The following is a 14,462-nucleotide window of genomic DNA, read 5'->3' as shown; positions in this document are numbered from 1 at the left end:
TCCTTCTCCCCACCATAACCATCAGCAACAACAAATATCTCTACGAACACCAGCAGCAACACCTCTTTCACCATCACCAGCAACACCCCCGTCTCCTCCACGAACGCCTCCGTCTCCTCCACGAACACTTACGTCTCTTTTAATAAAATCTAACACTAGAAGCAACACCTCCGTCACTTACGAACGCCTCCGTCTTCTTCTACTTTTATGTTCAGATCTATCACCAACAGTAGCTCCGCCACCACCAAACCAGTCGTTCTGTCCAGATCCGTCACCAACAACACCTCCATCTTCTCCACAAACACCTCCTTCTCTTTTCTTCTACTTTTATGTTCAGATCTATCACCAACAGTAGCTTCGCCACCACCAAACCAGTCGCTATGTCCAGATCCTCCACCAACAACACCTCTGTCTCCTCCATTAACACCATCATCACCTTCTTCTCTTTCTAAGTCCTGATTTTCCATCAACAACACCGCCTCCTCTTACTTCTGTTTTTTCCCACCACTACATGTCAGATCTGCCACCAACACTACTTCTGCCTCCTACTTCTATCATCTAAAACTATCACCAATACCTTCAAATTGGTTTCATCAAATTCTGACAATTTTGGTTGATGAAAACAGTAAATTTATGATGAAACCAAATTTGGTTTCATCATAAACTTGTTTATTTTATATCATGAAACCAAAGATTTTAATGATAAAAATTAAGTTTATGATGAAACCAAATTTTGGTTTCACCTGATTTTTTCCTAGTTTATTCGGCCTGACTTGGAAGTCAGCGTGTTTGGTTTTATCACTGATGTTATGTTGGTTTGAAAATATGTGGAAAAACGATGAAACCTAATTCGTATTTTTTTTCATTTTGTTGAATATTGATCTGTATGAAACCAATTTTTGATGGTGAAACAAGATGGATTGTTTTTTGTTAAAACTAATTTTAGTTGAGGAGGTAATGTTAGTGGTGGTTGTGGTGCTGGTGGTTGTGGCGGAGATGGGGGTGGTGCAGTTGAGGTGGTGGTAGGTTTCATCTTATTGTGTTTCATTTTTTCTTCTTTCTTCCTTCTCCTTTCTTTTATGTTGAAACCAAATTTTGGTTTCAACTATTTTTTTCTAGTTTATTCGGCCTTACTTTGAATCCGGCGTGTTTGGTTTCATCATTGAAGTTGTGTTGGTGAAATGACAATATGTAGAAAAATGATGAAACCAAATTTTAGTTTCATCCAATTTTGGTGACATCATTTTTTCGGTTTGGTTTCAATAATTTTTTCTCATTTTGTTGAATACTGATCAATGAAACTCATTTTTTGTGGAGGTGGCAGCTGGTTGGTGGTGGTGGTGGTGGCCAGGGATAATGGTAATGTTGCTCGGCGACGGTGGTGGTCGTCGTCGGCAGTGGTATGTGGTGATAGTCGGTGGTGGTGGTCGGCTGCGACGATGGTGGCGCGGTGGTGGTCGTGGACGGCCGTGGCGGAGGTGGTGGTGGTTTGCAGCGGTGGTGGGTGGCGACTGGTAGTCGTTGATGGTGGTGGTCGGCGGCGATCGGTGGTGGTGGTCGGCGGAGGATGGTGGTTGTGGTGTTGCTAGTTGATGGTAATGAGTTATTGTTGTTGGCGATAATATAATAAAAATTGAAAGTGGGGTTGATTTTTGTTTTTGTTGGGGTGATTTAAACTAAAAGGGTAATATAGACAGTTTATGTTAAATGGGGTTTTTGTGAACATTTTGTTTTATTGGAGTTTTTGTCCATGGATAATGACACCTTTGGGGTTATAACTCGCGGCCCATGTAGGCAATGTATATGTCGATAAATTCGGTGGTCGAATTTAGAGTGATCAACAAAATACTATTACAGGTCATTTAATCTAAAGATAGACAAACTATCTGTACAAAAGATTTAGTTCTTCGCATAAGTTGAAGCGACGCGTGATAGATGAATGTGATGTACGACATCTGATAAAGTTAAATAAGCTACTCTCTTTTCTTTTCTTTTTTTTTTGATACTAAGAAGAAATTTTATTAGATATTGGAATCAAGTGCACCATTCATATCAGCATATAATGCTTCTGCGATAAATTTTGGTGGATTACGTATCCAACTACTACTAATTTGAAAATTACGCGAATGTCTGGCCAGTTTATCAGCTGGTTTATTATATTTTTTACTGATAAATTTGCAAGTCCATAAAGGATACTTGCAAAAGAAACTAATGATATCCAAGATCATTGTTTGTGATTCCCATCTGACTCTTTGATAATCTCCATTGGCTGCTGGTACTGTATTGTGAGCATCGAGCTCAAAACATACTTGTTGTAGTCCCAATTCTTCTGCCCATAACATAGCCCGCTTCAGTCCCTCTATATCAGCATGCTCTGCATCTATGTGTCCACGTTCATGGATGCATCGTCCTTGTTCGAATTCACCTGCAGTATTACGAAGTATCAGTCCCAATCTTATGTGAGTTTCAGATAAAACATTTGTAAATGAAGCATCACAACAGATAGAATAAGCAAAAGCAGTTGGCGGAATCCATGTATGCTGAGTTAAGTTATTCAAGCTATTAGTGTTGCTAGGTTGTGCAGGTTTTTTCATGCATGACCCTGTCATCTGAATGACGTGCTGACTACTACGAATTACTTCCACTGGATTAGGTTTTTTTCCTTCAAAAACACATCTCTAGCGTTCCTTACATATTTCCCAGCTTATGTTGGCCATCTTCACTATCCAGTCCTTGTCCAAATTTACAAACTCATTTGTAAACCAACTTTTTATCCAACCTTCAACACCAGTATCGGTAGATTCCACGCTCCTTCTAGCACCAGGGATCGAGGTCCAGACTGCACGAGCAAAAGGGCATTCCCAGATTATATGCTTAGTAGTCTTTATGGCCTGATTACACATACTGCAATTATCCCCACTATAGCTTGCTACTCTTCCCATTCGTTCACTTGAAGGTATAATGTCATTTATGTATTTCCATAGAAAGGTTTTAACCCTTGGCAGAGTATCCAGATGCCATAGTTTCTTCCACAGCACACCCATATCCCTATCATAGTTTGCAGCTGCATTTGTTTTGATATCCACAAGCTTTCTGCATGCGGGTTTTACAGTGAACTGACCATTTCTGGTAAGTGTCCAGATCAATATATCTGTTGAGCAAACTGGTATTCTCATACTTGAGATTTTGCTAGCATCTTCAGGGGAAAAGAAGTTGATGAATGACGACAACTTTCCAAGCTTTGGTATCTGCATCAATTAAATCACTGAGAGTGTTATATTTAACCGCCGACTCAAAAACTGCAATGGAAACTGGTGGCTCATGTTTCCCTGTAATCCAGTTATCTTTCCAAGTGATTATTTTGTTCCCATCTCCCAAGAGCCGCAGAAGCTGTGTTTTTGAACGAAACTTATTTCAAAAATAGATTGAGTTAAGAATTTGCGGTTCCACTTCCAGTTAAATAAGCTACTCTAGACTTGATGTAGTGTGTCGCTAACCAACTTAGCTTCAATACATGTAATCCAGATTATCACTGATCCGGTATAACTTATGAATCCTGATGATCAAGAAACTAATCATGATTTGTCGCCATGCCTCGAAAGGACAACACAAACAACCAGGTAACAAGAACAGGATCCGTGAAAAATAAGAAAGAAGATGAATTATAATCGGTGAAACAGTTACACTAGCATTGGTTAAGAGCAGTTTTATCACTACATATAATATACTTCTAAAAAGAAGTATGACAACTTCTAGATTTTGGCCAGTTACACCAATGAATTGTCGATGCATAAATCCTAATAGCACCTGTTGAAATTGTTCATGGATTTGGATACAACTTGTTTAAAAGCTCCAAGAGAAGAATCGCAGCAGAGTCCTTGGCCTTTTTCACACTTGGCATTGGCTCCCCAATGCAATCATCTGTCCATCCCTTATCAGTAGTATTCACACGTACGGAGTATGTGAATTTCTTCGCGTGTGCAGGGCCACCCTCATCAACACACCTAGAGAAATGACATTAAGGAAGTTAGTAGATAGATACGGTAATAAAATCTGAATACCAGAATCTTTCTGCCGCACATTTAAAGAAGGCCAAGAGGACAAACAGTCTTCAAGTTCAAAAGCTGGTTAGGCCATAGCTCATCCATAGTTCAAATACAAACAAGAAAAAATACCGGTATTGAGGCATTGGCCATTGCCTCCGTAAGCATATATCATTAAGAGTCTGTCTAGTAAATGCTGGATTGCCATTCTTCTTCTTCCCATTCTCACCCTTCTCCTTTTCTTCAATCTCTTGCTTTTCTTTTAGAACAACAAGTGCATTCCTTGCAGCTAATTTTTGAGCCATTTTCTTTTGTGGGTTTTGAGCAATCCCAATCTGTACACCATCGATATACACCTCAACAGTAGCCAAATTTCCACTCCGAGTAGCTTTATATTCAAGGCCTTCAGCTTGTTGTTGGCAACGCTCTTGGAGTTCCCTAACCGGATGCATTGGAAGTGTTTCTGGGGTCACCATTGGATGCATCAAAGGTTGGAACACCTATAAAATCAGCGCGAGAATTAGGTTTAAAGGTAATTCAGTGGCACAAATACCCCCATGCCATCTTTAAATTGAACTACCTAAGTAACACAAATTACCTTCCACACAACAGAGGTATCTCGTCCACTGTCTAGAAAAATAGCACCAGCTATGGATTCAAAGATGTCTCCGAGAACTTTGGGAGCTTTGCAATCTCCTACACCGAAGGAGTTGAACCCTGGCTTCAACAATTCATCTTTAACATCTCTCAGAAAGTCCCGAATCTGAATAAATCAAAAAGAAGAAAGAAAAGCTGCTGAGAAATAGCAAGGTTTCCAGGCACATGGACAAAGATTAATAAGAGAGGCAAACAGACAGGTAAATGACTTTTATCATTCGCATAGTCCAAGAAGACCCCACCATGCCACTGGTGGGAACCTAAAAGGTCATTCCTACAAAAGACTGTCTCCTCAGTGTCTTTAGTCCCATGCCCAACTGGTTAAGACGAATAAGAAGCCTATAAAAAAATGGAATTGCAATTAGTTGCGAGGAATATGAACCTGAGCTTCAAGGGCACTTGACCCATGTCGGAGGTGCAAATGAAGCTTGTGCTTAACAACAACGCGTGCAAAATTCTCATTGTTTACAGCAGCAGCTCTTAAGTCTGTCAAACGCCCTGGGGGTAGATCGGTGTACATAAAAAACAAGTGCCTTGTAATTAGATGATCCAAGACAGCATCACCAACAAATTCCAGACGTTGATAACAAGAAACCCCAGCTGAAGGCCGTGAAGCATGAGTAATGGCTTCCAATAACAGGCTCTTATCGTGGAACTTAATATTCAATGAACTTTCTAAAGCATCAAAGTTGACACTTTTCAGAACACTATCTGGAACACTACACGGCTTTTTAACAGCATCCACCTCCTCAGGGTCAAATTCCACCTCTATCTCGATCCAACTCATAAGATGGTGTGCAGCATTCTTCCCACCTTCAACATAATATACCCCAATCAGGGATTCGACAACATCTGCCAGTGTTTTGCTAGAGAGGACCCTGTAACAGCTAGAGTCACTCTCAACCTCAACCTCACCATCTTCCATATCATCATCCTCATATCCGTTGTTATCTAGGGCAACCTTATGTGGATCAGAAGAGTTGCTCTCGGGTTCAAATAAGGTAGACTCGGTGTCCTTCGTATCCTCATCAAATACAGGAAGAACGCCAGGGGCAGACCATCTAGATGGAGCAAATCGATCAGCTTGGATAAATGACTGAAGACCTCTATTCAGAGCACACTGATAAAGTACCATGTTGCTAACCATCTGTTGCCTCATTCTTGTAAGCTGGCCCTCGTGTTTTTGTGGATATTTTAGGAATAGAAATCTGCTTACAATCCATTTCAAGTAAGCATCTCCAAGTAACTCAGCTCTTTCGTAACAGAATGTCTCCTGACATGACGCAGCAGTCAATGCTTCCAAGATCTGATTAAGAAGAAGCATGCATCAATAAAATGACGTAACATGATCTAACATGGTTAAGCAAGTAATTTTTAAGTTTAACTGGATCAATCATAAAATCTATATGATCTTCTCAGTAACAGGTCTCCAATAATGTGATCCTTGTGAGGATGATCCACATAATGACAGTATTGATAATTGGAGCTCAACAAAATAGTGGAGTTAGAGAGGCGGTGCATTTTATGCAGGTGCTAAACATCAGATCAATGAAGGAGCACAAGCCTTGGTGTGTGTAACAAGAGATGGATTTGGCACAAAAATACATCTTCTGTGATATATACACATCAGCTATTCGAACCAATGAAAATTCATACCTTGGAACCAGCAATTGGATAGTTAATACTATCCCTCAGCTGAACTGCAAGAAGCATACTTTCAACTCTCCTCATAATTGAAGGCAACCTTTGGGCTCCTCGTACAAGTGACCCAGGAAGTGGATGTACAAAACACAGCTCCGGGGGGAGGAAAACATAGTATGTTTTGTTAAGATTTTCATCCGACTCATCTTCATGCGCTACAAAATATTAAAATAAAACAAAAAGTATAAGGAAACAAAAAGTACAATACAGACATCCCTACCTTCATGGTAAGAAAGACAGCAAAGAAGGAAAGAAAAAAAATGACGTAAACAGCCACACTTCAAAAGTTATTATAGAAATGGGTTACCTTCAGAATGTTCGAATCGGGGAGAGAGAAGATTCTTACAATACGAAACACCTCGTCCTCTAATAAGAGGTTGTTTTTTGTAAATCAAATCCACACCATGAGGAAACCTAGGTTATAGAGGACGACTCTAGCAGGAAACTAGAACACAAGAGTGTCATGGATTAAAAAATCATGTTGCATGAGTCTATTTAATAATAAATATATGTAGCTTTGAGATCCGGGCAAACACTTTCTCAGAGATGAAATTCTTATTAGGAACTCATGTAAGCATGTGAGAAGTACGCCTTGAAATTACATAAAAAAATATACACTATGGTTTAAGGTTCTGGGACAATGTACAGTGATGATTCATATTGGCAAGTATGATTATTGGACTTACAAGCATAAGTGGTGTTCAATAATACTTATGACTTAAACCATGATTCACAAGCTCAGGAGATTTTGTGAAAAAAGTTGTCCTTGAAGTGTTTACCAAAGTTATGCACAAAGCTGAGCGGTACTCCACGAACTCGGGATCCAAGGGTACACGTACCATGTATGCATACCTTATCTCATTCGCAAACTTTGATTCCCAATGGACATGGATAACACATATCTTGCTTGGATAATTTCCAAATGATCAACTTGAAACAAAAATAGTTCATGAACAATAAATTGTTCTTAACCAATATTGTTATGGATCTAAGAACATCCAATGCCTAAATCATATTTCGATAGATTTATCAAGACAAGCTTGACTCGAAATTTCTTCTTTGCAATTTTATATGTACTAAAATCATACGACATAGTTGATAGACGCATTTATGTGTCTATTTTGTTCTCAATGTTCTGTATTTTTAGACTCGATTAAGTACTTATTGTGTTATTTTGTGTTTTTGTAGATGTTTTTAGAGAAATAAGCCTTTGCGGCGAAATGAGCTCGAAAAGTATTGTTTTACACCCCAGGATAATGTACCGGAGGCACCTCAGAAATGCACCGGAAGCGTCCCAGAAATGTACCGGAGGAACCCAGAAAAATTACTATTTCCACCCCAAAATTAATATTTCCTCCCCAATTGCTAAAGGGACACCCGTACATGATTAGGGGTAGGACACTTTTCTTCTCATAATTCAAATTTCATTTTTGGCGGGAAAATATATTCTCTCCCTGGCAGATTTTCAAATTGATTTTCGATGGATTTGTGGAGAGACTAAATGGCTGGAATTAATTGGGTCATATCTATTGAGTATAACAAGATTATTCTGAGCGTTGGAATGAGTTAAATTTGGCTAGAATCCGCTAACTTTCAATCGAGAGTTAAACAGGGAAGATACGCTCGAGTTCTCTGTGAGAGGAATTTTTGGGAAGTTTTGTGGACTAAATGGGGAAGATATCTGATCTTCTTAAGTGTTTATGCAACTATGGAAGTATTACAGCTCATATGTGCAGGCAGAGGGGATGGAGAAGATCATATCTCGGCTGACAGTGAAGAAAATGGAAAAAAATATTTTCCGAGTAATGGAGAATTATATGGAGTGAATGAGCGAGATTCGATGGGTCTGTTGGCTATAAATAGGTTGCTGGGGTTGAGCAGAGGGGGTGTCGAGAGTTTGGGGAAGTTTTGGAGGCTACAGAATGAAGAACTCACGAGTTGCAGAGCTGCCATTTTTCTGCTGCTGCTGCTGATGAAGAACACCAAGAACACGAAGAACGGACCTGCACCAGCAGTCGTTTATCGTGGGTCGTAGGTGTGGGTCTTAGAGATACAGTAACAATAGCACTTCTTCTGTGTCGTTCATTTTGGACGCTTTCTGTGGGTCGCACATTCACTGTTTTATTATTTCATCTCCATTTTCATCCTTGTAAACACCCTTTGAGCAATAAATAAATATTTTGAGCGTGTTTTTATCATGATGAGCTAAACCCAACACTGGGACGACGGAGGATGTCGAATTTCATCCATGTGGTAATTTCATTAATTCTTTAATTTACTTTTTGCACAAATTTTAATTGAATTAAGATTTTAAATTAATTACTTGTGATTTCATTTGATGGAGTATGCTTAGTCCTAGGGATTTTTGATATGCCATGCTTAAGAAATACAAGTAATATTTTATAAAATCTATCTTGGCAATAAACTAGAGTTAATATTTGTTTTGTTTTTGAACTATAATTGCTAGAATTAATTTCTGAACCATTTGAAGAAAAAAAAACGGCTGAATCTTTAGTCCCAGTACTCTTGCCCATATTGTTAATATTTTTTGTATATATTTTTATTTTTAAATCTTTACAAGTCCGAGCAACGAACTTTTACCACCACTTTCAACACTATAACAAAATGGCGCCGTTGCCGGGGACTTGTATATAGATTTATTTTTAGTTTTTTTTTTTTTAATTATTTGTTCCTTTTTACTTTGTCTTTTTTTTCTTTGATTTACAGGTTCGAAGTGGAGCACTAAGGACTTGGAGAGGAAAAAGCTTAAAGCGAAAAGAGAAGAAAAAAGGACAATTTTAGGATTTAATTTTTAATTTTTTTAGAGTGTGTGAGGAAAACTGTAATTTTTTATTTTTTTTATTTTGGACTTTGGAGTTTAAACAATTGGACTTTATTTATTTTTTTAACCCTACGGAAGGGTATTATTAAACAAAAAAAAAAATTATATAAACTGTGTGCAGGGAAGGACGACGATTACTATATCGTCTCGTCCCATCGGGTTCGTGCATGACATAGGAGTCGTGGCCCGAGTCGACTTCAACGGTTCATCCCCCGTCTGGTACGGGAGGTAAGTCCATCGAAACACTCGCGAATCTCCTGTAAGCGAGTTACTGTATTCCTTAAGGTGATCATTGATTGAGGACGAATTTGGACTGTCTTTATTTTCCTAGTAAAGGGCAAGGCCTGGCCTAAACAAGATAAGGGTTCGGATTTCATCACCGCTCCCTTCTTGCCCGCTTTAGGAGAACAAAACCTAACGCGAACCCAATCTTTAAAATCTGATTAGAAAAAGACCTATAGGGTATCGAGCTTGTTAGGAAAATTTTTCGAAGGATATTGGTTATTCTTTTAGCATACTTCGAAGTTCATGACGGTTTCTGTGAGTTGAACGCGTGACTGCGCCGCCTTGTGATAGCGATGAGGCCTTGGGTATCAAAGCTCCACTGAGCTTCCCTCGCCTCAATTCAACTTACTTTGACTCGGATTGATTCCAGAGGGGTTTGCTTAAATTGTAACGAATTCCCCTTCGAGAGATAGAAGCAAGTCTAGAAACAATCTAAGTGAAGCCATCATGCTTGTTGTTTGCTAGATTTTATAGGTTTGATTTGGTCGAGTCAGCCTTGTTTGTGATTGTGTAGAATTCCCTTGCAATTAAGAATGTCGAACTGGTATGATAGAAGCCAATATAATGATTATCGACCTGAATTTGAATATGGACATCATCCTTTTTATGACCATGTTGGGAATAGTGGTTGGGAACGCCATCCTTTGGAAGGATATGGGTCATACCCTGGTGAGCCCAATTACTATCCACACATGCATCAATCTTACGAGCAAGAAGATTATAGTACTAGTTCTTCGTCTCTAGAGGATACAATCAAACTATTGAAAAGTAGTCATTTTTATGATCCATCTGTTCCTATTCCTCCTTTAGAAGTGTCCCTCAGGGAGTTAACTGAGTCGACATGTAAGTTAGCTGAGATGAATAGTGTAATTATAGACGAAATAACTACAATAATGAGTGAAATTTCTATAGAGGAATCGCTCAAGCTGATGGCTGAGACGAACGAAAGACTTGCTCGAAATAATCTTAATTTCCAAAATAATGTTTCCAATTTTACCCTTGATATAAATAGTGAATATTTGCCTAATTTAGAGGACGAGGTTAGAATAAAAGACACTACTTATTTAGATAAGGTTCAATCATTTTCGTACTATGATGATGAGGATAGCAGTAATGAAGAATCCGAAATATGTAGGCATAGTGATCAGGAGTCTAGTAATCCAATTGAGCTGTATAGTGATTATATTATTTCTAGTTCAAATCCAAATAATTTTTATGATTATTCATCTATTCAAAAGGACGAGGATTTGATTAGGGATACCACCGTTTTAGACGATGTAGTTTTTCCTTTTGATTACGAAGCCGATAGTGGTTTAGAGGAATGGGTTCATTTCGAAAATACTGTTTTAGAGTCTAGCGACTTAGAAAAATAGTCTTGGAAGAAGAAGATAGACCCGTAGAGATAAGTAAAGATGCACTACCTGATAATAACTTAGAAGAATCTCTTGAATATTTTAAGGACTCTGAAGATACGTAAATTCAAGAAATAATTAGAGGTCTATCTAGAGACACTGAAAACTCTAAGTTTGAGGGTGATTATCACTTCCCTAGTGCCTTACCTTTAACTCTCATAAAGTCCCTACACTTAGGACTTGATATTTGTGCCTCGACCATTTTACAAGATTACCTTCATACTCGTTTTCCCGAGCCTAATGATGTCCATGAAGGAGTTCAGTCGTTAGAAACCCATCCTCTGGTTGATGTGGTTTGCCCAGGCTATGATCCCCAGATTGACTTTGTTTTCCCACCAAATAGTTTTCTTCCAACTGTGGGAACGTTTATATTCCAAATTGTCGAATATTAAGTTCTGAGACTAGACCTAAATGCTTTAGGAAATTAGAATCGACACATTTGCTTAAGAATGACCACTACTCTCACTGTGGTCAATTATGTAAGTTAAACCCGATTGACTTAGAGGATCCTCAGTTATTTAGGTTATTATTATTTTGTGATTCTAAGTTCTTATTTGAGTTTTTCCATACTCTAGGACCTAATAATTTGGATCCAACCTATGAGGAAATGCATCTGAGGAAAATATTTTATTTAGACCCTTTCATAGAACCTGAATCTGAACCGCAATTAGCGATAGTTTTCAGGAAACTAGGTAAGGGCATGCTATTCTTGTCCATTTTCTTGGTTCACTGCAGTTTCCTATGGTCAGCTCTATTTGGTTTTGAAGACCCAAAGTTATTTCGACTGTTACTTTATGGTTCGAGTTGACCAATCCTTTTCTAAGTCTGGCTGAAGACTTTAAACTTAGCACTTCTTGGGAGGTATCCCATGCTCATGCGACACGGTAATATCTTTCCTTAACTCTTTCGCTTCAAATGGTAACAGTTTATCCTTGTTCATGCTTTTAGTTTCATCTTTAGAACATTTAGGACAATGTTAGATTTAAGTTTGGGGGTATGGGAGAAACTTTTTAGTTGCAATAAATAAACTCCAGAGCCTAGAAATTTATGCGTATTGAGGTAGGCACTAACTAATCTAAGTGGATGGAAGCATGTTGGTTGTAGGAGTTGAGGAACCAATCTGATTAGATGGAAACATCTAGAAGAGTCTATTCATAAAAGCACAGAGCTCAGGTGTTAGAAATAACATGATAGTTTCACCATATCTCGTTGAGTCCTTTTCACTTCTGTTTTTATTTTTTCTTTTTAAATATGTTTTTAAGTGATTTGGTGGGTCTCACGATTCAAGTTGTTACCAATGCTAGGGTGAATTAGAGTGATTGAGATACCATGAAAAAAAAAAGAGTTGAAAAAAAAATTTTTTTTAGACCAGACCATTTGACCAAAAGGAATAAATTCAATAAAGTCGACCACTGGTACCCTTGTATATGCCAGTTGTTTTGACCTAGAGTTAGGTTATCGACCACTGGTACCCTTGTATATGCCAGTGTGTTGATATTAGTCAGACTAGTATCTCAATCCATTAGGATAGGTTCATTTTGGCGGAGGCCTTCAGACAGATATGGGAAACGCCGTTCACTTAGTAAACATCAAAACCATCTATGTTTTTCTATATCCATATTCTTGATCTATCCATATGATTAGTTTGACTCCGAATATGATGTCCATAGTGCAACTATCTGAGTAGAGATCTGTCACTTATATATGAATTTTAGTATGCTTGAGTGCAAACTCGTGTACATCAATTGGAATTTCGCATCAGGGTACTTCCTCTTGTAGTCAATAAGTATGCCAACCAAGGAGATTCTTTAGTGCCTTCCAAGGTTCGTTGTAGATAGTTAGGGTCTGGAGTAAAGGTTTTGTGGGTACACCTCTGGTAAACCCTCCGGAGACAACACTCCGCCACTAGGGCCACCTAGGGGTTCAAATGATTTTCCTTTCTAGAATAAATTTGCTCGAGGACCACTTTTGGGGGTATTTGATAGACGCATTTATGTGTCTATTTTGTTCTCAATGTTCTGTATTGTTAGACTCGATTAAGTACTTATTGTGTTATTTTGTGTTTTGGTAGATGTTTTTAGAGAAATAAGCCTTTGCGGCGAAATGAGCTCGAAAAGTATTGTTTTACACCCCAGGATAATGTACCGGAGGCACCTCAGAAATGCACTGGGAAGCGTCCCAGAAATGTACCGGAGGAACCCAGAAAAATTACTATTTCCACCCCAAAATCACTATTTCCACCCCAATTGCTAAAGGGACACCCGTACAGGATTAGGGGGAGGACACTTTTCTTCTCATAATTCAAATTTCATTTTTGGCGGGAAAATATATTCTCTCCCTGGCAGATTTTCAAATTGATTTTCGATGGATTTGTGGAGAGACTAAATGGCTGGAATTAATTGGGTCATATCTATTGAGTATAACAAGATTATTCTGAGCGTTGGAATGAGTTAAATTTGGCTAGAATCCGCTAACTTTCAATCGAGAGTTAAACAGGGAAGATACGCTCGAGTTCTCTGTGAGAGGAATTTTTGGGAAGTTTTGTGGACTAAATGGGGAAGATATCTGATCTTCTTAAGTGTTTATGCAACTATGGAAGTATTACAGCTCATATGCGCAGGCAGAGGGGATGGAGAAGATCATATCTCGGCTGACAGTGAAGAAAATGGAAAAAAATATTTTCCGAGTAATGGAGAATTATATGGAGTGAATGAGCGAGATTAGATGGGTCTGTTGGCTATAAATAGGTTGCTGGGGTTGAACAGAGGGGGTGTCGAGAGTTTGGGGAAGTTTTGGAGGCTACTGAATGAAGAACTCACGAGTTGCAGAGCTGCCATTTTTCTGCTGCTGCTGCTGATGAAGAACACCAAGAACACGAAGAACAGACCTGCACCAGCAGTCGTTTATCGTGTGTCGTAGGTGTGGGTCTTAGAGATACAGTAACAATAGCACTTCTTCTGTGTCGTTCATTTTGTACGCTTTTTGTGGGTCGCACATTCACTGTTTTATTATTTCATCTCCATTTTCATCCTTGTAAACACCCTTTGAGCAATAAATAAATATTTTGAGCGTGTTTTTATCATGTTGAGCTAAACCCAACACTGGGACGACGGAGGATGTCGAATTTCATCCATGTGGTAATTTCATTAATTCTTTAATTTTCTTTTTGCACAAATTTTAATTGAATTAATATTTTAATTAATTACTTGTGATTTCATTTGATGGAGTATGCTTAGTCCTAGGGATTTTTGATATGCCATGCTTAAGAAATACAAGTAATATTTTATAAAATCTATCTTGGCAATAAACTAGAGTTAATATTTGTTTTGTTTTTGAACTATAATTGCTAGAATTAATTTCTGAACCATTCGAAGAAAAAAAACGGCCGAATCTTTAGTCCCAGTACTCTTGCCCATATTGTTAATATTTTTTGTATATATTTTTATTTTTAAACTTTTACAAGTCCGAGCAACGAACTTTTACTACCACTTTCAACACTATAACAATAGTCTAATAAGATAG

At 38.3% G+C, this 14,462-nt stretch overlaps 1 protein-coding gene across 1 annotated transcript; it reads right to left on the bottom strand.

The window, feature by feature from the left end:
- Positions 1–3,693: 3,693 nt before the first annotated feature.
- LOC113305721 (endoribonuclease Dicer homolog 1-like) lies at positions 3,694–7,243 on the bottom strand. The gene is made up of 7 exons (XM_026554730.1): positions 7,113–7,243; positions 6,709–6,815; positions 6,357–6,556; positions 5,083–6,006; positions 4,642–4,806; positions 4,176–4,543; positions 3,694–4,004 (listed from the first exon to the last, which is right to left on the bottom strand). The coding sequence occupies exons 1-7, from the start codon at positions 7,241–7,243 to the stop codon at positions 3,821–3,823; spliced, it is 2,079 nt and encodes a 692-aa protein (XP_026410515.1). The 3' UTR covers positions 3,694–3,820.
- Between the last annotated feature and the right edge of the window lie 7,219 nt (positions 7,244–14,462).

The sequence above is a fragment of the Papaver somniferum genome, chromosome 8, assembly GCF_003573695.1.
Source record: "Papaver somniferum cultivar HN1 chromosome 8, ASM357369v1, whole genome shotgun sequence".
NCBI classification, from domain to species: domain Eukaryota; kingdom Viridiplantae; phylum Streptophyta; class Magnoliopsida; order Ranunculales; family Papaveraceae; genus Papaver; species Papaver somniferum.
The sequence above is the reverse complement of the archived record's forward strand: the minus strand, read 5'-3'. Positions and strand labels throughout refer to the sequence as shown.

Coding starts and splice junctions, on each gene's coding strand:
- LOC113305721 (XM_026554730.1), bottom strand. CDS start 7,243: ATGGTACGTGTACCCTTGGATCCCGAGTTCGTGGAGTACCGCTCAGCT. Junction 4,807..5,082: donor CAAGTGCCCTTGAAGCTCAG/GTTCATATTCCT, acceptor TGATTTATTCAG/ATTCGGGACTTTCTGAGAGA. Junction 4,544..4,641: donor ATACCTCTGTTGTGTGGAAG/GTAATTTGTGTT, acceptor CTGATTTTATAG/GTGTTCCAACCTTTGATGCA.